Source organism: Dromiciops gliroides, chromosome 1, assembly GCF_019393635.1.
Source record: "Dromiciops gliroides isolate mDroGli1 chromosome 1, mDroGli1.pri, whole genome shotgun sequence".
Classification (NCBI taxonomy): Eukaryota; Metazoa; Chordata; class Mammalia; order Microbiotheria; family Microbiotheriidae; genus Dromiciops; species Dromiciops gliroides.
Genome location: NC_057861.1, coordinates 615,635,316 through 615,658,937, shown reverse-complemented (window position 1 = coordinate 615,658,937; position 23,622 = coordinate 615,635,316). Strand labels below are relative to the sequence as shown.

Below are 23,622 nucleotides of genomic sequence, written 5' to 3'. Positions count from 1 at the left end.
CTCAGATGCAGGTTTTAGCCACGTTGTCTACGTTTCATCTTTTTTCTCCTCCTGGAGCCTAAATTCAGAAAATGGAATAACTGCAGCTTAACAAACTAAATTACCAATGAAACAGAGAATGGAAGGTTGGAGTAACTTCATGGAGAGAAATGTAAGGGTGGATGTAGTTGGAAAATGGGAGTAATCCATCGGTTCTCTAACTAGAGGTGGATAGCATGTTTCATCATGAGTTCTTTGGAGTTGTGGTTGGTCATTGGGTTGATCAGAGACTAAGTTTTTCAAAACTCATTATCGTTGTTTTTGGATAAATTGTTCTCCTGAATCTGCTCACTTTGCTTTACATCTGATCATACAAGTCTCCCCAGGTTTTTCTGAAGCTACCTCTTTCATCATTTCTTTTTATTTTATTTTATTTATTTTATTTTATTTTTAGTGAGGCAATTGGGCTTAAGTGACTTGCCCCGGGTCATACAGCTAGTAAGTGTTAAGTGTCTGAGGCCGGATTTGAACTAGGGTACTCCTGATTCCAGGGCCAGTGCTCTATCCACTGCACCACCTAGCTGCCCCTCATTTCTTAAAAGTGTAACATGATTTCATCACATTTGTACACCATAATTTGTTCAGCCATTCCCCAATTAATGGGCGTCCCTTCAGTTTCCAGTTCTTTGCTACCACAAAAAGAGTTGCCATAAATATTTTAGTACATATAGGTATTTCCCCGCTTTTAAAATTTTTCTTTGCTGTATAGACCTCATATTATATTGCTAGGTCAAAAGCTATTAATAGCTTTCTGGTCATAGTTCCAAACTGCTTTTCAGAATGGTTAAGCTGCTTCATTTTCCTTTTTTGTCATCTTAACCAATTTGATGGGTGTATAAAGTTGTACCTTGCAGATGTTTTATTTGCATTTCTCTAATTATTAGTGATTTAGAGAAATTTTTTACCCATATGGCTATTGATGGCTTGGATCTAAAAACTGCCTATGCATATTCTTTGACCATTTATTAATTGGGAAATGGCTTTTATTATTGTAAATTTGACTCAATTCTCTATATCTTAGAGCAAAATGTCCTTCAACTGAACTCCAAACCTGAACCCAGATAGCTAGCAGATAAAAGACCCAGGTATTGACTTTTTTCCCTCAGGATAGTAAGTCCCTATCTTATGGTAACATCTAGGTGTCCTCACCCTTGCAAGGGACTGATCCTGTAGTCTTATCATGATGCTTCTGTATTTCTTCCATACTTGTTATGACTGAAATTGTTAAACTGCTTTTTGCTTCTGGGTTGATTTCTGTATCATACTATTGAAGCTGACAATGCCCTGTAATCAGTGGACTAAAACCATATATATACCCTCAGAAATGGGGAGTGCCCCGAGTTTCTCTCTTAGGAAGGAAGTCTCCACATGATCATGTTGTGTTATATTTCTTCTTGGGACAACAACATATTAAATTGATATTATGTTTTTCTGTCTGTCTCTGTTTTTTTTTTTTTTTTTTTTTTTTTGCAGGGCAATGAGGGTTAAGTGACTTGCCCAGGATCACACAGCTAGTAAGTATGAAGTGTCTGAAGCCAGATTTGAACTCAGGTCTCCATGGTATCTAAGGGACTCTCAAAGTCTTCTCTAGCACCACAGTTTCAAAATGTCTATTCAAAGGCTATCTACTCGAGGGCGGGAGTGGGGGTTGGGGTTGGGGCCCAAAAGTTGGCTGAAACCAGATCAGAGAACATGATACCTGTCTTCCTATGAAACAAATCAGAGACAGACAGAGGACAACTAGATGGCGCAGTGGATAAAGCACCGGCCCTGGATTCAGAATATGCATAGGCAGTTGCCAAGCCTTATCTGCTTCTACAGCATGTCTTGCACTGTTTCCTTTATTTACACAGATACCACCCTAGTTCAGTCTTAGCATGACTACAGAAATACTTTACTAAGTGGTCTCTTTCACTCATCTCTTCTCTCCAATCATCTTCTACCCAGTTGCAAATGATTTTCTTTAAGCCCAGGTCTGATTTTTCCCTCACCTGGTTCCCCAAATTCCAATGGGTTCCTCTTGCCTATCTAGAATTAAATAGAAACTCTGTTAGGCATTTAAAATTCATCAAAATCTGGCTTCCACACACTTTTCCACACTTATTTTTCATTATTCCAGTTCACACACTTCCACCACAAACTGACATTCCTGCCGTCATTCACACAGAACTTTTATCTTTCTTTATGCCATCAGACAGGTTGTCCCCTATGCCTGCAATACCTAATTTCTTTCAAAGTTCACCTCTGCATTTTCTCATCCCCTCAGGTGCAACTTGGGCACACCTTAGATTTCAACATTTCATGGAATTATACCCCCATCTAGGGAGGACCATAACCTCTTCTCTCATTCCTTCACTCACAGATAATCATATGTTTTGCCTTCATTATGATCTCAGATCCCTTGACCCATTCCTATTCTCCAATCCACTTCTTTCTGGTTTCACTTGCTTTGATATCCACTCTTGGCCACATAGTCAGATACTGCTATTTTCCTAGCTACTCTCCTAGAGTCCTTTGTTCTCCTGATGTATATTTATCCCTGGGAAACATCCATTTGATTCCTTTGCTGTAGGGCTCCAGGGCTGCTGATCACCATTAGAGAGTCACAAAGATGAGCTGATTTCCTGCATTACAAATTCCTAGTCATTTGTAATAAATTAATAATCATCTGCCTTAAGCGTGACCCTGATACTACTTGACAAGTCTTCTACTCTGACCATATTATCAATTTCCTATTTCCTTCTCCAAAGTGACTTTTTGTTTGTTTTTTGCAGGGCAATGAGGGTTAAGTGACTTGCCCAAGGTCACACAGCAAGTTAAGTGTCAAGTGTCTGAGGCTGGATTTGAACTCAGGTCCTCCTGAATCCAAGGCCAGTGCTTTATCCACTGCGCCACCTAGCTGCCCCACAAAGTGACTTTTACAAATGTATAGCCCCATCTCCCTACTTACAATAGATGGCCTAGCCTCCAAAATCACCAATACTGAGATGTGCCATTCTCTTCTATCATCATTATAACTTCCCAGTCTCATCACTCTATTCCTTTCCTTTGGTGACAAAAGATGTATCCTAATGCTTATAAGCTTTCTCATATTGGTTATTCCTCTCCCCCCTTGCATATTTGTACAGGTCCTTCCTTACCTTTGGCTAGGATGAAAGTTGATTTTTATTATTACTACCACAGTTGGTGACAATTGAAGACTTAAAGAGAGACACAACAAATTGATCTGTCTTCACACACACAAAAAAAGATTTGCATTGCTTATAGCAGAGTGTTTGAGTAAGGGAGAACAGCAGATACAATAAAGAGAAAACTATACTTGCATTTTGGGGGGAGGGGTGAGGGAGAGGCAATCTTGGTTAAGTGACTTTCCCAGGGTCACACAGCTACTAAGTGTCTGAGGATCTTCCTGAATTCAGAGCTGGTGCTCTATCCATTGTGCCACCTAGCTGCCTCACCTGCATTTTTTTTAAATGCCTTGTGATGTAGATGTCCCTTAGTTTTTGAAAGGTATGTTAGTACAAGCTCTGGCAGGTTATACCAAGCTGGAAGGTGTTCAAGTGCTAGCGGGGTGACAGGCTCTGTGACAACTAGCAAAGCTAAGAGAAATTCCTCACAAAAAGGCTGGCCCTTGGCAGATGAATGCATTTGGTCAAGGTAACCTATAAAACAGACTGACAAAAAATTTGGTTCCCAAATCATAGACAGAGATCTAAAAAATTAGATCTTTATGAAGTCCCCACTTAAAGTACTGCGAGGAAACAATGAGACAAAGGCACTACTCTTGAAATGCTCACCAGTAAGAGGATTCAGCATTTTATCATCTTATAGATCTTCTCTGTGAGGACAAGGATAAAATGTAGATCTATATCTATTTGCAGATTTATATGGCAGTCCTTAAGCAGATATGAAATGGGGAGAGCTTTTGAAACTTCCATTGCCTGAATTTGTAACCCTGATATATTCATAATGTTGGGCCTGATTAATAGAATTCTTAGTTTCTAGGTAAGTATAATCTATGTAGCCTGTGCTGTTCTTGTTTGTTCTTTGTTCTAGAAGACGACCATGACATCAGGAGGCGATGTCATGACTTGCAGTGAATTGGATTTAAGTGAGGGAGGGCTGTGCAAAATCACCAGCCTCACTTGCTTCTCCAGAGCCATTTGGGTCCAGTGGCAAGATAGACATCAGGAAAACTTGGAGATAGCCTGGATGTTTGAGGCAATCAGGGTTAAATGACTTGCCCAGGGTCACACAGCTAGTAAGTGTCAAGTGTCTGAAACTGGATTTGAACCCAGGTTCTCTCAACTCCAGGGCCAGTGCCCTATACACTGCTTCACCTAGCTAGCTGCCCCTGTAGCCTGTGAATATTTGTGGAGATCATCTGGATAACCACTTACCTTATCATCCAAGGGTTTAGACTGATTTTTTAAAAGTAAGACACTGTTTCTTCTCTCCTTTACAACATATACTGTGGGCCTCAGAATTTACAAAACACTCAATAATCTTTGTATTTTCCAGTAGTCTTTTAGATAAAGAGAAAAAAGAATTAAAATGGGCCTCCCATTTTCCTACTTCTTTATTGTTTGTTTTGTTTTTGCTTTTTTGTAGGGCAATGAGGTAGTGACTTGCCCAGGGTCACACAGCTAGTAAGTGTCAAGTGTTTGAGGACAGATCTGAACTCAGGTCCTCCTGAATCCAGGGCCAGTGCTTTATCGACCTACACCACCTAGCTGCCCTTCATTTTCCTACTTCTGCTGACCACTCCCCCCACTCCCTTGTCTATACACCAAATTTAAGGGATGAGCTAAAATACTGTAGAATATTTTATGCATGTTGACAAAAGGGACATTAGGAGCTAACATCACAAAAGAAGAAAAAGATCCTGATTCTTATTCCCCATCCACAAAAATATTACCACTAAAAATATCTAATAATTATAGTATGATTGAATACACACCAAATGGATTTATTGGTTTTTTAATTATTTTTTGTAAAATGATGTAGATAAATTATTAATTTGTTTTGTGTTGAAAATGTGATCATAAATTGAAATGGAAATTCTACTTAAATAATAAATATCCAACAATTCACTGGAGTAAAACCCATGCCATGGACTACTTGTAGAACATCTCTGGCTGCCAATAGAATTAGAAGGAAAGGGCAACAGCATAGACAAGGAAACATAGGTAGGATTTATTCGTCAGAGTAAAGGATTTCATGCAAACATAATTCTGAAAAAGAGCTGATGAAATCTCAAGTTCTTTCCAAGATAAAGATAGTTAACAAAGTGGAACTATTTAATGATATTTACAACTGATAATAAAATTGAAACATGATAGAATTTTGTAAAGAATCACGTTGTTTCTCTTGAGATATTTCTTTTTCTTTCTTTTTTTTTTTGCAGGGCAATGAGGGTTAAGTGACTTGCCCAGGTTTACACAGCTAGTGAGTGCCAAGTGTCTGAGGCTGCATTTGAACTCAGGTCCTCCTGAATCCAGGGCTTTATCCACTGTGCCACCTAGCTGCCGCCCCCCACTCCGAGATATTTCTAAAATTAAGATACAACTTTTGTCAGAGGACTGTTCTGTAACAGACAGGATTAGACTATGTCATTTAAAGTATGTTCCCAATTATGTTTATGGCACTCACTCAAACTTTGTATCTCAGTGTCATCATTTTCCAAGTACAAAAATAAACACTGATTGATTTCATAGCAAGAATGGAAGGATTAGTAACTTGATTATAAAGCATCTTGAAAATATTAAGTGGGGCTCTTTACAATGATGATGCTGAGATAAAGAACTAAGAACTCACTTAATGGATCACTGTATTATGTCAGGATTGACTCCATGAAGTTTTAGAGGACACGATGTAGAATACAGTAGATATTATAAATATAGTCTGTTAAAAAAGGAATCTACCTTATTATATTAAGTACTCAGTATTGTCACTAAAATATATCTGATTCAAGGAAAATTTCTTCACTCCTCTTCCATGACAATGTGCAGCACAGAAGGTATTGGATTTAATCATTCAGGTCTGTAGAGATGGACACATCTGTTTCCATGGAGTCACATACCACACTATCACTGACATACTTCTCCATGGAGACAGAGCAGGGAAGTCAGAAGATACTAAAGTGAATGGATTCACCGAGCGGTTAGTGAGCAAAGCTGAATCCAGACAAAATGCTTCATCCGTTGTGACATGCCACAGTCTAGAAAAGTGAAACACAGCATACATTTTGAGATAAAACTTAAAGGTTAAGTAAAAGTATGCTTAAAATACATGCAAGTTTAAGAAGAAATAGGAGTTAGTTGCAGAAGGATACAAAATTTGTGAACTGTGACAGCAAAAGTATCAATGATGACCAAAGCCAGTGGAAAAATTCCTATTAAAAATAAGGTGTCAGGACAAATCTGTTAAGAATCAGGTAAGAAGTTTAAAAACCAAGAAAAACAGTTTAAAATAAAATCCACCCATTTAAATCATGACTTGATTGGTTCATGTTTTCTATTTTTGAGGATGTTGGTTAAAAATAATTGGTCAAATAACAGGACATATGCTTTACCTTTGCAGAATTACAAGTATAAGGCAGTTTAAGTTCCATTTAAGAGCAAATTTAACAAATACATTACTTGTATGAGTGACTGCACCTTCATTGTACATGACTTCATCAGTGGACATCAGAACAGACAATAGCCCATTTTTTGGTTGAATTGTGGGAGAAAAAGTCATCACTTGGTGGCCAGCCTAATGATGATGTGTCTCCAAACCTAACGAGGCTGTTCTTTTGGCTACAGATGAGTTTCTCTACACATATGAAGGTTTTATTGCCAATAGGGCCTGCCAGATCTTGTGTTCCTCTGACAGGCTCTGAGAATCCAGGCCTACCTCTAAAACCACAATGGTACACTGGAATAGGGTGTCATTGTAAGAGCCTGGATTACTGGCTGAAAATTCAAATCTTGCAACACTTGATTCCAAGAATATACTCATTTCTAAAACAAGTCCCTTGATCTAAGGATTTCCCTTTTCTTTTAATGTTAGAGGCTTTTTCACTTATTACCTCACACAGGCACCAAGATCTGATGCCTCATTGTGGTATGGAGGTAACCTTGGGCTCTTAAAGGCTACGCCAGCAGAATGAAAGCCATTGTAGAGCCTTTTTATAAAGGTTTTAGCCAAAGATTGTTTGCTTTTTGAGGACCACGTTAGGTATGGAGGTACCACATGGATAGGATGATCACTTGGCAATGGATTCTTTGTCCGTGGCAATCCAAGAAACAATCTTTTTTTCTTTTTTTTTTTTTGGTGAGGCAACTGGGATTAAGTGGTCACACAGCTAGTGTCAAGTGTCTGAGGCCAGATTTGAACTCAGGTCCTCCTGACTCCAGGGCCGGTGGTTTATCCACTGTGCCACCTAGCTGCCCCAGAAACAATCTTAACCAACCCAGAATGATGAAAAACAGGGTAGGGGTAGTTAACAATCACAGTTTTAAGATCATCTTTAAACATTAATTATTGGTACTCTAAATGTGGGAGACTTATCTACTGCTATATCTGTCTAGTTAATATATTGCTGAAGGAACAAAATTATATCACTCTTGATAGTCTTGCAATAAATGAAATGAAGAGATGAAAGGAAGTTATAGTTAAATGGAGAGATGAATCACAGGGTTCACCTTGTAAAGGCAAGTAGAAGAGCTAATGAAGTTAATTTTATTTTACATCTAAAGGCAGCAAAAAAACCCATTACAACATTTCATGAAACATTTATACTCAACATTCATAAGCATGTGCAAAAAAAACAACACTGAAGAAAATCGTAACATATGCCAACATCCATTGTTGGTGAGGAAGCAGAGAAAGAAAAATATCTTAATATTCCAAATGAAATCAACTTATCCATTAATACTAGGGAACTTCAATGCAAAAGATGGCAAAAATATGTTGGAAAACATGGTTTAAGGAACAATGAAGGTCAAAGACTATATAGCTCATTAGAAGTCTTGCACTTATAGAACAGAAATACTTGTCTTCAAGAAGAGAGTTGGGAGATATGGCAAGTGCCAAATAAAATCATAAAAGATGAAACTGATAATATTATAACAGACAAAAAAATGACCGGTTATTGATGAGTGTTGATTCCAAGTAACTTATCTTACACAATCAACTTGTTTAAAATAAAGATCAACATCAATACAAAATGAGAAGAATAAAAAATGAGAAGAAAGTATGGGAAACAGTTCAAACAATTCAAATGCAAAGAATTTAGATAAGCTGTTGACATAAAAAAGAGAGAAATGGATAAAAGAATAAACACTGACATAGACTGTCACATTTTTTGTTACTGTTTCAGACATATATTGTCATCAAGGTATGGAGTTTCTGGTGACAAAAGTCATTCTACAAATTCTTATTAGGAACTCTTCTGCAATTTAGTTTTAGAGAGTTGTCTGAGGTGCTGCAAGGTTAAGTGAGTTGCCCAAGTATCACCACTATTTTAAAAAGAATTTAATAGAGGTAAACCAATTGTTTCAGTGAAGAGATGAATGATCTTCACACCAAGCAAAGACAGATGGAATCTAGGGTCAATATCATTTGGAAGAGAGATGCATTTGCAACATCTTATGGAGAGAGATGGTGGAAAATAATTATTGGCAGTATTATGCTAAACATGGAGGGGGAAAAAAGTTTATAAAAATCATGGCAAGAGATTCATTTAAATGAAGGCATCCCAGACATTTTAAGCTGTAAATGGAAGGATAATGAAGAATCAACAAATCGAAAAGATCCATCAAGATTTCTCTAACAGACTCTTTTCTTCCATGATTGACAGCTGATCCAACACAACTGGATTTTAATGTCAAAATCTATTCTGAAGAAAACAGAGATGGGAAGAGCAGAAAAACTAAATTTCAGGCATTAGTAAATTATATCTTGTCAGCCAAACCTAACCCGCTTCCTATTTCTAAATGGCCTGCAGGGCAAAAATGGCTTTTACATTTTAAAATAAAGTTTTGTTGTACTTAAGAATGTAAAAGCCATTCTTAGCTCATGTGCCATACAGAAATAGGTGTTGGTCAGATTTGGCAGTGAACCATAGTTTGCTGACCAGTGGACTGGACCAAATATACAGAGAAGAGGTCTCTGCTGGAAGCAGAAGTTTTAAGTGAGGGATCAAGTTTCAAGAGATCTGAAAGGGACAGAAAATCAAAGGCTTGGAAAAAAATCATAGCCCTTACTATTACCCCAAAAGGCAACTGAGAAAATAGCAATATTTTGATATTGCTGATCTATAACTGATCTATATTTCTATTTTCCCCTTTCTAAAAATCTTTATTACAATAATTTATATGTGTTTTAGGCCATCTTTAATGAAGTTATGAGAAGGGAACTGCAGGCATTTTAAGTGATATTCTAAAGTATATCACATCTTTAGTCAAAGAATTGAAAGACTGATCAAGAGAACATAAGATGTCATTGTACTTATTGTTGACTATAAAAAAGTCCTTTGATTTGGCAGAGTGAAACACCACTTTACAGGTCCTCATCTAACAAGGTGTATCCCATTAATAGGTCAGATTTTTATAAAATTCTTTGAAATATGTAATAATAAAGATAAATATTTTTATCTATGATATTAATGTCAAATGAAAAATAAGAATAATAAGACAGGGAAATGATCTTTACCATGCCGTCATTATAGGGGATACCTAACCTCAAATTAAAGAGGAATTCCCTGTAGATGGATGGATCTTGTAGATGCTCCTATTTATAGATGACACTGCTTGCTGATTCCATCAAACTCTAGAACATTTCAGAATCTCCTAAATAAGATCTATAAATCACTCAACTGTTTGGTCTAACAAAATCTATCCAAATACTATCTAAACATGAAAAACCAAGTGGATAAAGAATGCCTGTTGTCCAGGCTATGATATACAGTTGTATGGACTGGAGCATCAGTACTGATACCTTGGACAGGCACAATGAATGGACAATGAATTGGGACAAGGACTGAAGAAGAAGAACTTGGGCTAGACTATCTTTGAGAAATTGAGTATTGTTTTTACTGACCCCAGGCTTCACCCTGAAATCTATCTATCTTCTGAATACCAATATTTCTTCTAGTGAGTCTACCTCTATAACTTCAGGTCATGAAACACCACAGCTTACAAAGAATTAAAGTTTAAGGTCACCCAAAGGGGCAATATTGTGGGCACCATCAGGGTGCAATATAATATGAACCAATAATTGTACAAAAGGAGAATCTTAAAGGATTATCATTTGACAGATGTATTACTTGAAAAGAGCCCATCCTTTACCATGATATCAAAATATCTAGGGGAAGGCCCTCTAGATCTGGAAGGAAGATCTGTGGAAGATTTAAAGGACATGGACAGGGGCAGCTAGGTGGCGCAGTGGATAGAGCACCGGCCCTGGAATCAGGAGGACCTGGGTTCAAATCTGGCCTCAGACATGTAGCACTTACTAGCTGTGTGACCCTAGGCAAGTCACTTAACCCCAATTGCCTCACTAAAAAAAAAAAAACAACAACAACAACAACAACAAAAAAATAAAGGACATGGACAAGGGTTGTGCAAGGTAGGGTATAAATGGGTTTGGATTTGCACATATGGGTTAAGTTCCACATTGATGAGGTCCCAAATCCACTGAAGTATCAAAGTAAGTGCAGGATAGAACTTTTCTGTCCTGCCAGAATCCAATCCCTTCAAATCAAGGATATCGATTAAAACATAAATTAAGCCAAGTTCCTTCTTTCATTATCGAAAGTAAAAATGAAAGCATTTTTTATATATCCTGCCCCCTCAATAGCCAGGACTGTTGTAATGTTTCTTCTCATATACCTCCACGTGGTTTTGTGGAGGGTGATACTGACTTTATGGTCTCTATTGGTATGGCTATTAAAAGGGTTATCACCAGTATGTCATCTCTGAATATATGGCATAGTGTAGAAATAAAAATCAACTCTGGTTAGTGTTAAAGTCGAGGTCTAGTGCAATGCTCTATTCACAAAAATTATGTTAGAAAATGTGCTCATTCACAAAATAAATGTTATGGAAAGGTAATTATATTAATAAAAATAAAGCAAAAAAAGTTTAACACTTGAATGCTTTTAGGTTTGTTTGCTCTTCAGAAGTAGCTTGGCATTTAAGATTCCAACCTATTTGTTCAGCTTCATTTCACACACAGTCTTCCTGTTCTCCATTCTTTGTCCCAGAGAGGTTTTTTGGGGGGGTTCCCTAGTCTTGGTTTGCCTTCACCTTCTTCTTAGTTTTTTTTTTTAATTTAGTATTCAATTTTCCGCAATTACACGTAAATCTTCTCAGCTTTATATATAAATCCCTCTTTACTGGAACAATCCTAGACCCCGCCCCTATACCTAGAGAAATCCTCTTCCTCCAAGGTTGAGTTCAGCTATCCGCTCATCCATGAAATCTTCCATAATCTCTCCAGCTAGAAGGAATAATGTCTTTCCTCTCTGTAATAAGGCATCTCTAAGGGTCTCTTCCAGCTTGGAATCTAAATCTGTGATCTCTACTGGCTGGGGACAATTCCTTATATAGAGTAGATACATAATTATTTATTGAATTGTTGGATTTTAATTGATTCAGTCATTTAGTTTTCACATTTATACCTCAGAAATGAGAGGGACTGTACTTGTTAATACCCCATGAAACAATTTTCATTGGCTTAAATTTTCTTAAAGAAAAGCACTCCTTTAAAAAAATACAACTGATGTTAATGTGAAAAAACGTAAATAATTGCCTATGATTAATGATGTTGCTTGAAGTACTTATATTTTCTTAAAATTCTCTACTAGGGTCATATAGCAAATTACAGAAAAAAAGTAAGAATTTGACATGGTTTTTGTTTCATATTCAGAAGCATTAATATTAACTTGATTTTCTATACTTATACAGTTTATCAACAATATTAGGTACATGAACTATAAAACTATATAACATCAATGATTTATAATGATTTTAATTTATACCATCATCATTTTTAAAAATTAACATATCACATATGTGCTCTTTAAAGTACATACATCAGCACAGTAGATTACAGATTTATTTTCTTTAAGGCTTCTAAGTTCAGCATACTTTTCCACTGATGCACAAGGTAACAAGTCAAGGTTCAACAGATATACTTGTTGATAAAAAGTATTTTATAATTGTATAAGTTAATCATTTTAGGGGGTCATTGATTTTACATCTCACTTAAACATATACTAATTATGCTAATTATAAACAATATAATCTAACTTTTGGCACCTTCTTTGACTTGCAATTTAAAATTTCTTTTTACTTTGGATTACTACATAGCAAAATGACAGTTACTAGGTAACAAAAGAGATTAAGAATTATGAACAGGTATACATTTAAAAAATCACATTCACTACTTATCTCATTGAAACATTATGAAAATAAAGTCAGAAAAGGAGTGGGTCCCTTTGAAGATACTGTTGAAGGCTAAATGATCATTATAACATTTGGACTTTTTGTCTTTATGATGTTGGTTCCACTATTTAACTAATAATACATTCATGTAGCTCTTTCAGATTTACCAAATACTTTCCTCGCAACAACCTTGTGAGGTTGCAAATATGATTATCTCTATTTTAAGGATGAGGAAATGTAGTGTCAAAGAGGGTATGGCCAACGTCACAGTGGAGCTAAAAAGTGTGACATTCATAACTCAAACTTAGATATAGTGCTTTTTCTACTATACAATCCTGCTTTCCATGACCAGGGATTAAAATGAAAGTAACCAAGGAATAATAATAATAATTACTACTACTACTACGGATCACTACAATGACCCTGTAAAAGCAGTGATTATGCATTTCTTTTTTTCTTCTTTATTTTCTGGGTCATTTTGAGTGCTCTCTTATTTTCAAAGATGAAATAACTTGAAACTTAAGGTACGTGACCAAGTTCAGTAAGGTATGTGTATATCTCTATCTCTATCTCTATCTCTGTCTCTGTCTCTATCTCTATGTATTCTCCAGTGACTGACTTATTTTCATGCAGTACCTGCTACAAAAAAAGACCTTCTTGTTCTGCTTAGCTGGTACTGCTGTGATCTTCCTCCACAAATTACTTTGTAGTTTTACTAAACTGTGTGTTTGGTGTAGCTAATACCAATACAAGAGCATAACTATATATAGCTCTAGATCCGACTTCAGAGGTCAGCTGATTCAGCACCCTCTCTCTTCTCCCACCCCCATTTATAGGTGAGAAAACGGGCCCAGGAAGGCTAGGGGATTGTCCACGATCATGGAAAAGTCAGAGTTAGAACTCAGGTTCTTTAATACTAAATTCAGTGCTCAGTGCCCCTCCCCACACTGCCCAATAGAATGTAAATTCCTGGAGAAGAGGGCCAATTTCAAGTTGGTCTCCATATCCCTAATGATTAACATAGTAACTTAAACACAGCAGGCACCTAATATTTATCGAATTGAATTTTTAGCCACATTTCATCTAATCTATAATTTTGGTTATTAGACCATATCCTTTATTTTCTATGTCTCTTCTAGATTTCTTATTAAATTAGTTTGGAAAGTGGTTCATAATAGCAAGCATTTATATAGCTCTGTAAGATCTGTAAAGTGTTTTACAAATGCTGTCTCATTTTATCCTCATAATGACTCTAGGAGATAGGTGCTATAATAATCCTCAGTTTAAAGATGAGGAAACGGAGGCAGAGGTTGACTTAGCCAGGGTCATACAGCTGGGAAGTGTCTGAGGCTGGATTTGAACTCATAACTCTCATCTATGATTTTACTAACATTTCTTTTGCTTCATGAAAACTCTATTTTTAAAAGTTCTTTCATGGGGCAGCTAGGTGGCACAGTGGAAAGAGCACTGGCCCTGGATTCAGGACGACCTGAGTTCAAATCTGGCCTCAGACACTTAACACTTACTAGCTGTGTGACTTTGGGCAAGTCACTTAACCCCAATTGCCTCACCAAAAAAAAAAAAAGTTCTTTCACACAAATGATTGTTTAAAAATAACCCTTTTTAGGTACCCTTCCTACTTTTTTCATTTTGAAAAGTTTTAGACTTTGAATAAAACAATTTATAAAAAGGACAATTTCCACTAAAATTAATGATGAATAATCTCTTGCAAATTCAAGTTTGGATTTAAAAAACCTCACATTCTAAAACAAGAAAATAAATGCTCCGCCAAACTATTTTTAAAGTTTTCTGACTTTAAAAAGCATGCTTACCTGCTATCAGTTTTTGGAGAGCACCCTTATCTCCATTAACGGCAGCAGCATGAACTTGGGATGCTAATGATGAACCACTAAGGACCCAGCTCTCAGAAGTGTTCATAGTTTTCTGAGCCTATGCAACCTGAATCAATTGATAAAACATAATTAATGAAATACAAAAGAATTTCCCACACCCCTTCTTCATCCATTCTTTTTTTTTTTAGTGAGGTAATTGGGGTTAAGTGACTTGCTCAGGGTCACACAGCTAGTGAGTGTTAAGTGTCTGAGGCCGCATTTGAACTCAGGTACTCCTGACTCCAGGGCCTGTGCTCTATCCACTGCACCATCTAGCTGCCCCTTCTTCATCCATTCTTATTGATATTGGTCTGGGCTAACTCAAAGGTTTTCTCCTTGAGAAGCTAAGCTGAAGGATGGACACACCTTCACACAGTAGGGGGAGATAAGCTTTGCCCAGGACAAAGATAGCTCCAGAAGTTAGGACCACCACCCCTCATTCAAGCCTCTCACACTCCACCAGGAGATAAGCTCATTAGGCGTGGCTGCACCAGGGGAAAGAGATACCACCACCCCTCATTCAAGCTTTCCTTACCCTCCAAGGGAACTTTCTATTGTTGGGTGGTCACCCCATCTCTCCTCTCTAAAAGCTTTGGCCTTTCTTCCATTGGAGGAGAAAGATGTCTCTAAGCCATCTCCTCCCCGTAAAGGGAAGTCTTTGACTTCCCTTCTTGGTCACTTCCTTCAGCCTCCAAATAAAAGACCATTTTATTCTAATTGGATTGTGTGTGAGAATTGTAATTCTTTACAGAGGAATACCTAAGGACCCCCACACGACCTATTTCTTCTGTGACACTTATCATGTCTATGAAATAGGTTACATATGATATGTCATCACAAATCATTTAGTTTCACCAGAAAAAATTTATCTATCCTTTCGATTTAAAAAAATGTTCATACTAAAACAAAAACAAAATAAAAATTAAAAATGCTCATACTAAAAAATTCTTTCCTTAGCTATGAAATCCTACCCTGTTGGTATGGAGATTATACTGGAGGCTTGAAAAATATGCAAGTGCATATAAGCTTGGGCAAAAGGTTTAAAACACAGTTTCACTGAAATATCAAATCTGATGTCCCATAATCAATTTAGCTAAGTATGCAGACACTCTTTAACAATAAGCTGGCTATTAACTAATGAATTCTTTTACCATGGCAACCCATGAATACAAAGAAAAGAAATAAAAAAGGGTATTGAATCTTGTAGGGGGTGAGTGGTGTTTGGGTAGAGGCAGGGAGAGAAGGTCCTACTAGAATGATGGAAAAGGGGGGGGTAGACCATTCTAGGGATCACAGTTTTTAGACCACCAACAAATCCTGGAGCATACACAGAGTAACTGTAGTTAGAGCAATGTCTTAAGAACAATGAACAGATTTACTGCTGGAAGAAATGAATTGCAGCAAACAAAACCAGAAGACAAAAGGAAGTTGTAGTTAAAGAAGAGCTTTTTGGTTTTCCTGGCCAAGGCAAACAAAGGAGTTGAAGAGTTGGTTTAATTGTATGCCTAAAGGCATTAAGAAACATAGTTTCACGGGGCACTTGGTATTCTTATCTTGCAGTGGCCATAATAAGCAAAAACAAAAAGTTGACCTATGAACATTACTGTAGCTAATGCACCATCTGTTAGAGCAGGTGTTCTGAATCTTATGCAGAGGTCTCTGGACCCCCTCTTAGAATATTGTTAGTAAATACATACAATAAACCACATCTATATGAACACAAAGGAAATTATTACATTAAAATCATTGTCAAAATATTAACAAAATTCAAAATAATCACAAATTCGTGGACCCCAGGTTAAGAACCCCTCTTTTGGTAGATAAATAAGCAGAAAAATTCTATTAAGAACTTGCCAAGGGGCAGCTAGGTGGCGCAGTGGATAGAGCACTGGCCCTGGAGTCAGGAGGACCTGAGTTCAAATGCGGCCTCAGACACTTAACACTTACTAGCGTGTGACCCTGGGCAAGTCACTTAACCCCAATTGCCTCACTTAAAAAAAAAAAAAAGAACTTGCCAAGATCCTCCAACGTCAACCTTTACCTTTTATACTTGGTGACTGCAATGGGAAGGTGGGCAGGGAGAAGGTTTGTTAGCAAATATAGCTCAGGTCTCAAAAAAGCCAGAGGCCAAAGACCTGTAGATTATCCAGAAGACTATGTCTATACTTTATTAGAGGAGTAATCAGAGGCAGTAAATATGAGCACTGGAAAAAAAAATTATACACAAAATGAAATTAACTAAAACTTAACAGATAGGAAACACTTGGTTATTACTGTGGGAGTCATACTAGAATCAGCTGGACTAGACTGGACTTAATTACAGTTAGTTTGATCAAAGGTAGAAAAACAAAAAGACCCCAAATATACAAGAAGGACAAAGGTAAGGAAAGAAGGAAGATACTGCCAACAATTTCAATAAAGTCAACCTGGTCTATTCAAGCCATCTGTAAAATGGGAAATGGAAAAAAGGCAAAGATAGTGGCTTTATCACCACTAAAGTTTAAAACTAACATAATGAAGTCACCACAATGATGTAAAAAGAAATTGTCTTAATCAATAAAGACTTTCTCTCCTTGCCAAATGGGGAGATATTTGTAAAATCTACAGAGGAGAATGGCAGAAGATTACTAGTATCACTTTATAATTATACATGTATAACCTATATCTGATTGCTTACTGCCTCAGGAGGGGGGACGGAAGGAGGGATAAAAATTGGAACTCAAAATTTCAATGAGAAATAGGACAATTTCAGAAAGGCTTGGAAAGACTTGTATGAACTGATGTATAGTGAAGTGAGCAGAACCAGGAGAGCGTTGTGCACAGTGACAGCAATGTTTGATGAAGAACTGAATGGCTTAACTATTACAGCAATACAGTGATCCAACACAATCCTAAAGGACTAATGATGAAGCATACTATCCACCTCCAAAGAAAGAACTGATATTGATTGAACACAGACTGAAGCATGCTATTTTTCACTTTCTTTCGTTTTTTCTTCGATTCAAGTTTTCTTATACAAAATGACTAATAGCATGCTTCAATCTGTGTCCTATTTCTCATTTCTTATAGCCCAACAATATTCCATCACAATCATATACCACATAATAATTTATACAGGAATAAATATGATGAAAATTACTTACTGAACAGAATGAAAATTATTTCATATTCAGAAAACAACAGGAAGTTCAATGGCATTGTTACTAAGAGACATGTAGTAGGTAAGGCACTGCAGATGGACAGTGACTCAGGTCCAGAATTGAAATGAGAGGGGTAGATTTAATTTGGGAAATTGAGTTGGAATTTTTAATTTATCCTAAGTTGATCCTAAGCAGCAAGGTTCACCTTTTTTAAAAAAAATTATTTTTATTAAGATTTATGATGGAAAATGCTATTCACATCCAGAGTAAGAATTGTAGATGGAGGCATACTATTTTCACTTTTATTTGTTTTTGTTTTTTCTTCCTCAAGGCTTTTCTCTTTTGTTCTGATTTTTCTTTTGCAATGTGACTGATGTGAAAATGTTTTTTAAAAAAAGAAACAAAAATTATTTTTATTTCATTAGCTATTTCCAAATTACATGTAAAAATTTTTTTAAACAAACATTTTTTAAAAATTTGAGTTCCAAATTCTTTCCTTTCCTCTTTCTCCCCTTCCTAAGAGGCAAGCATGAAGAGTTTTCAATATTTAATAACTCCTTTATTTTTTGTTTTTTAATTTACAATACCATAGCATCATATGGAGTATATATGAAATTAAGTTACATTATGTGTGAAAAATAAAATCTCATAAATGGTGAAAAATAAAGAAAAAATAATTTTCAAAAAGTTATTAAAACAGCATGACTTTTGGCCCATCCAAGCAAAACATTTGTATATAATGTGAGTAAAATTTTTCCCCAACCTTAGAGTTAAGTGATTCAACTTCAAAGAACTGAATTGTTTCTTTTTTTCTGCCTTCTGATACTAAATAATTTTTAATTGGATTAAAAAAAATTAGAAAGCTAGATGTAAATTATTCTCCATGGGTCCTAGCTTTCAGTTTTAAAAAGAACTTCTGCTTTTTCATGTTGCCTACTAGATCTGGAAGAGTTCTTTTTAAACTGCGCAATCACTGACTTTCTGTTAGAAGGAGAATCATTTATGATTTTAACTTTGTTAAGATGAATATATGGATCACCTGGATTTGATGGAGGTACCTTATTATCCAAGAGGAGTTTTATGAAACCCTGGATTAATAGGATTAATAGGAGCAAAATGTCCTTCAACTGAACTCCAAACCTGAACCCAGATAGCTAGCAGATAAAAGACCCTACCTAGTGACTTCTTTTCCCTCAGGATAGTAAGTCCTTATCTTACGGTAACATCTGGGTGTACTCATCCTTGCCAAACCAAAAAAATTGTTCGAATCCTGCAGTCTTATCATGATGCTTCTATATTTCCTCCATGTTTGTTATAACTGAAATTGTTAAACTGCTCTTTGCTGCTGCTTCTTTTTTGGGGGGCAGGCAATCAGGGTTAAATGACTTGCCCAGGGTCACATAGCTAGTAAGTGTCAAGTGTTTGAGGCCGAATTTGAACTCAGGTCCTCCTGAATCCAGGGCCAGTGCTTTATACACTGAGTCACCTAGCTGCCCCCCCCCCTTGATTCTGGGTTGATTTCTGTATCATACTATTGAAACTGACAATTCCCTGTAATCAGTGGATAAAACTATATATATACCCTCAGAAATGGGGAGTCTCCCGAGCTTCTCTCTTAGGAGGGAAGTCTCCATATGATCATGTTGTGTTATCTTTCTTCTTGGGACAAAAATATTAAATTAATATTATGTTTTTCTGTCTGTCTCTGATCTGTTTCGTAGGAGGACAGGTATCATGTTCTCTGATCTGGTTCATTTGTAGGAGATATTATGAGATTATAATTTCTCAGATCTTTTTTCTTAATTTTGTAGGAGAGATTAAACATTATTTCTCTGATCTGTTTGTAGGAGACAGACAGATACAAAAACTATATTTTAATATTTGACAGCTTTTAAAAATATAAGGGGATAATAATTGGTAATATTTCTAAATTGAAATTTGGATTAGAATTATTTATATAGAAATAAATTAGGATTATTTATAATATTTTCAAATTAGAATCTGGACAATTAGGTCAGCTAAAATTGTAAAATTGTTCTAAATTAAGAAGAAAGGTGAGGAGGGGCTGGTGACTAATGCCATAAAAAGGGTTTTAGTAACCCTGTATTTTTTATTTTTTATTTTTAGGTCATACCAGATAGCTATTTTTTCTTTCAGGGCAATGGGGGTTAAGTGACTTGCCCAGGGTCACACAGCTAGTAAGTGTCAAGTGTCTGAGGCTGGATTTGAACTCAGGTCCTCCTGAATCCAGGGCCAGTGCTTTATCCACTGTGCCACCTAGCTGCCCCCAGTAACCCTGTATTTATGAGCAGTAGAGTCCAGATGGTCTGCCCCACCAGAGTGTGTATTCAAGGGTAGTAAGGGTGTTTCTGATCAGTCAGAGAAAGCCCCACTTGTAGGAGGTCTAGAATCTGGTTCTGTTTGCCTAGTACAAGCCAGATTGGTCTTCCACACTCTAAGTGACATGGGAACTAGGCTAAGCAGAACATCTATTTCTAAAGATTCTCTGTTAAATACATTTTTTTAGAGACATGGGACAAAGGAGAACTGTAGGCAAAGAAATAAATAGAGAAACTGCCATCAGATATTGCTCTTAATTGGTTTAAAAACCTTAGGAACCTCTGAAAATTGTAACTTTTTGATTCTTATATTCTAAACAAGTTAGAAAACTTCTTAGAAAAACAGGAAAATTGGAAACAGAATAGTTTGTTGAAAATTGTTAAATACTATGATTTCTGAAGAAATTAAACAAAGAAAGGAGTTTGTTACTCTTTATCCAGTAGTTAATATATCATCAGGTCTTCCTTCTCATTTTATACCTGAAGAGGAAGACTGGGCATGCCCTGACATACCTCAGAATGCCCTAAAATGTCCTAACCTGATAGAGACATTTCCTCAATCTCTACTGTTTTCTTTAATAGCAGACATAAAAAAATAAAGAGATGGGGCAGCTAGGTGGCACAGTGGATAGAGCACTGGCCCTGGAGTCAGGAGGACCTGAGTTCAAATCCGGATGCAGACACTTAACACTTACTAGCTGTGTGACCCTGGGCAAGTCACTTAACCCCAATTGCCTCACTAAAAAAAAACAAAACAAAAAAAGTAAATTGATTCTATAGATGATCTAATTAGAAGAATAGAGGTTTTCTCAGAAAGACCAGAGAACTATAGTAAATTCCAAGAGACAACACAGGAAAAAGATGAGACCTCTATGAGGTTTTATGATAGGTTGTGTAAGAATTCTAGTGTTATGGGCCCATAGCACCCCAGAAGTTCTCTGGGGCACATCAAAGAACCTTCTCCTAGAGAAACTAAACCAGAGGACAGACACACCTACAGAGATAAGTGGAACCAGATTGGACTGAGCTAGCTCCGGGACCCCCACCCTTCTTTCTAGTCTCCTTCAACTCTGGGGCAATAAGCTTGGGTGTGGCTGCTTCCTTTGTGTCCTGAGGAGATGGCTTGTGAGAGATCTGCAGCCACCCCTCACCCAATTCCTCCAGCCACCACCAGTGGGGGATGGTCTTCCCTCACTAAAGGAACTTTCCACAGTCAGATGGTCACCCCCATCAGTCCTCTATAAAAGTACCTGCCAGTCTCCTGCTTGAGGAGATTGGTATCTCAGAGCCACTCTCTCTGTGCCATGCTTTCTCCCCATGAGAAGTCCAAGGACTTCCTTCATGGTTTCCCTTCCCTTCCCTTGCCCTGAAATAAACTACCATCTTATTCTAATTGCTTTTGTGTGCAAGAGGGTGTAATTCTTCTTTTTTTGTTTTGTTTGGCAATTGGGGTTAAGTGACTTGCCCAGGGTCACACAGCTAGTAAGTGTTAAGTGTCTGAGGTTGGATTTGAACTCAGGTCCTCCTGACTCCTGGGCCAGTGCTCTATCCATTTCGCCACCTAGCTGCCCCGAGGGTATAAATCTTTAAAGAGGAATTCCTAAGGACCTCAAACCCCTATCCCTTCCCAAACCCCCAACCCATTTTCCCCATGACACTAGGTTTGTTATATTGAACCCTATAAATCCTAGGGACGCTAGAATGATAATTACTGCTTTTGTGAATCTGTCTCTTCCAAATATTAAGGAATATTTTTTGGAATACTGCCCTGGATGGCATGAAAAGAATAGAAAAAAAGAAGAAGAATATTGAGGAATTAAAAGCAATTGCTCAATATATGTATGAGGAAAAAGATAAGGGAGAAAGATCTAGTTAGGAATCTAAAACTGTTCTTGCTGCTGTTGAGCAGGTACCTACAGGGCAAAAGAACAGGAGAAAAATTCAATGTTTCTACTGTGGGAAAATAGGACACATAGCCAAAGAATGTTTTAAAAAGAAGCAGCATAAATAATTTGGGTATGACCAAGGAGTTGAGTAGGACAAGTCCATACATGCCCGGACAGGACTGAATAAGTTTGTTGATGCTTCTGTCCCATCTAGTATATTTGAAGTGTAAAATGTTCTTGCTCATGGTGGATGATTTGTTAACTTGATTGCTTACTACATCTATTTCTTTTTGTGGTGACCTAAAATTTCCCATTTTGGGGTAGAATATTGTTAAGTGAATTGGACACTGTTATTCAAATTTGAAAATTGGTATTTATTGTGTACTAGAAAATCCAGTAATTGTTAAAAAGTTTGATAAAGATCTTCAAATTGCATTGTGTATTTATGTATTACTACCAACCGAGGGAAACTACCATCTGTACCTTGGTTATTATTCTATGTAGGTCAGAGGCTAATATCCCAATTCTTCTAGTACAGAAGCCAAAGTCTGATCCTGACAGTAAGTCCATCTATTGTTTTGTTCAGAATTTTAGAATGTTTATGTAATTGTTCTTCATTTTGTGATGCCTAACCCAGCCACTATTGTGACTGTCATTCCTTGTGATGTCACTTGTTTTTCAGGATTTGATTTATAAGCCCTGAATTCCAGTATCTTTTTGCATTTATCTGATTATCATTTATAAGGTTCCACTTTGCTCCTAACAAGAAACTTGCTACCAGGATAGATGTCATTTGGTTTAAGAACTATTGCAAGGACACAAGATCTAAAGTATTGTGAACCCCCTTGCTGCTTGTCTGTTTAAGATTTACTGCTGCGGTTACTATGATGTGTTGTGGTCAGCTTTACTTCCATTAACTTTTTTTTTTTTTTTAGGCAATGGGGGTTAAGTGACTTGCCCAGGGTCACACAGCTGGTAAGTGTCAAGTGTCTGAGGCTGGATTTGAACTCAGGTACTCCTGAATCCAGGGCCGGTGCTTTAACCACTGCGCCATCTAGCTGCCCTTCCATTAACTTTCAATGGACAAGCAGCTGAATTTATGATCTTAGCAAAACCCTGTCATTGTTCAGTTCATAAGCTGATGTGTTGCAAAGACAGCAGCCACTGAAGGTTCCATTTTACAAAACTTAGTTATATAGATGAGGAAGTGGAAACCCTTTTCTTCCAGAGAAATGTTATCACCAGGCCTCAGAACCAGGCAGTTCTTTTAGGACATCATTATGGTACACAGGCAATTACAGATATAATAATTGACAATAACTGGCTTCTTGTATTACAGTAAGTTGTTTTGAAGATTTAGTTTTCTATTAGTAAAAGGAAGGGGACATATGGTGGTTACCCTCTAACATATCTTCTATTTGAGTCATTGTAAATTGGTTTTATAATTTGCTAAAGGTTAGACACCTTAAATACTGTTTGAGTCTTATTGACAAATCAACAAGGTTGGTAGAAGCTTTCCCTGATTCCAAGGCTGATGCAGCCTTTGTGGCCAAAATAATTATTAGAGAAACTGTCCCTAGATATGGCCTTCCTGCTCAAACTGATTCAGATATTTTACAGACACAATACTTAATAGGGTATATTTAAATTTAGAAATTGTACCAAAGTTTCATACTCCTTACCCTTCTCAATCCTCTGGACAGGTAGAGTGTATGAGTGGAGAGGTTAAGTTTTTGATTGGAAAATTATCTCTTTTTTTTTTTTGGTGGAGCAATGAGGGTTGAGTGACTTGCCCAGGGTCACACAGCTAATAAGTGTCAAGTATCTGAGGCCACATTTGAACTCAGGTCCTGCTGAATCCAGGGTCGGTGCTTTATCCACTACACCACCTA

The 23,622-nt window shown here is 36.9% G+C and overlaps 1 protein-coding gene across 2 annotated transcripts in view; it reads right to left on the bottom strand.

Annotated features, from left to right (window-relative positions):
* Positions 1 to 23,622, bottom strand: part of INVS (inversin) — a 249,338-nt gene that overhangs the window by 212,889 nt on the left and 12,827 nt on the right. The window contains exons 2-3 of one of the 2 annotated variants that reach the window (XR_006354232.1): positions 14,306 to 14,432; positions 5,045 to 6,259 (exon numbers count right to left, since the gene is read on the bottom strand). Coding sequence is in view for 1 of the 2 variants with exons in the window: in XM_043979547.1 (XP_043835482.1) it covers positions 14,306 to 14,411 (106 nt within the window). In the remaining variant the exon portion in view is untranslated. Of the gene's footprint in view, positions 1 to 5,044; positions 6,260 to 14,305; positions 14,433 to 23,622 lie in introns of those variants that run through there. The other variant, XM_043979547.1, reaches the window with a different exon arrangement.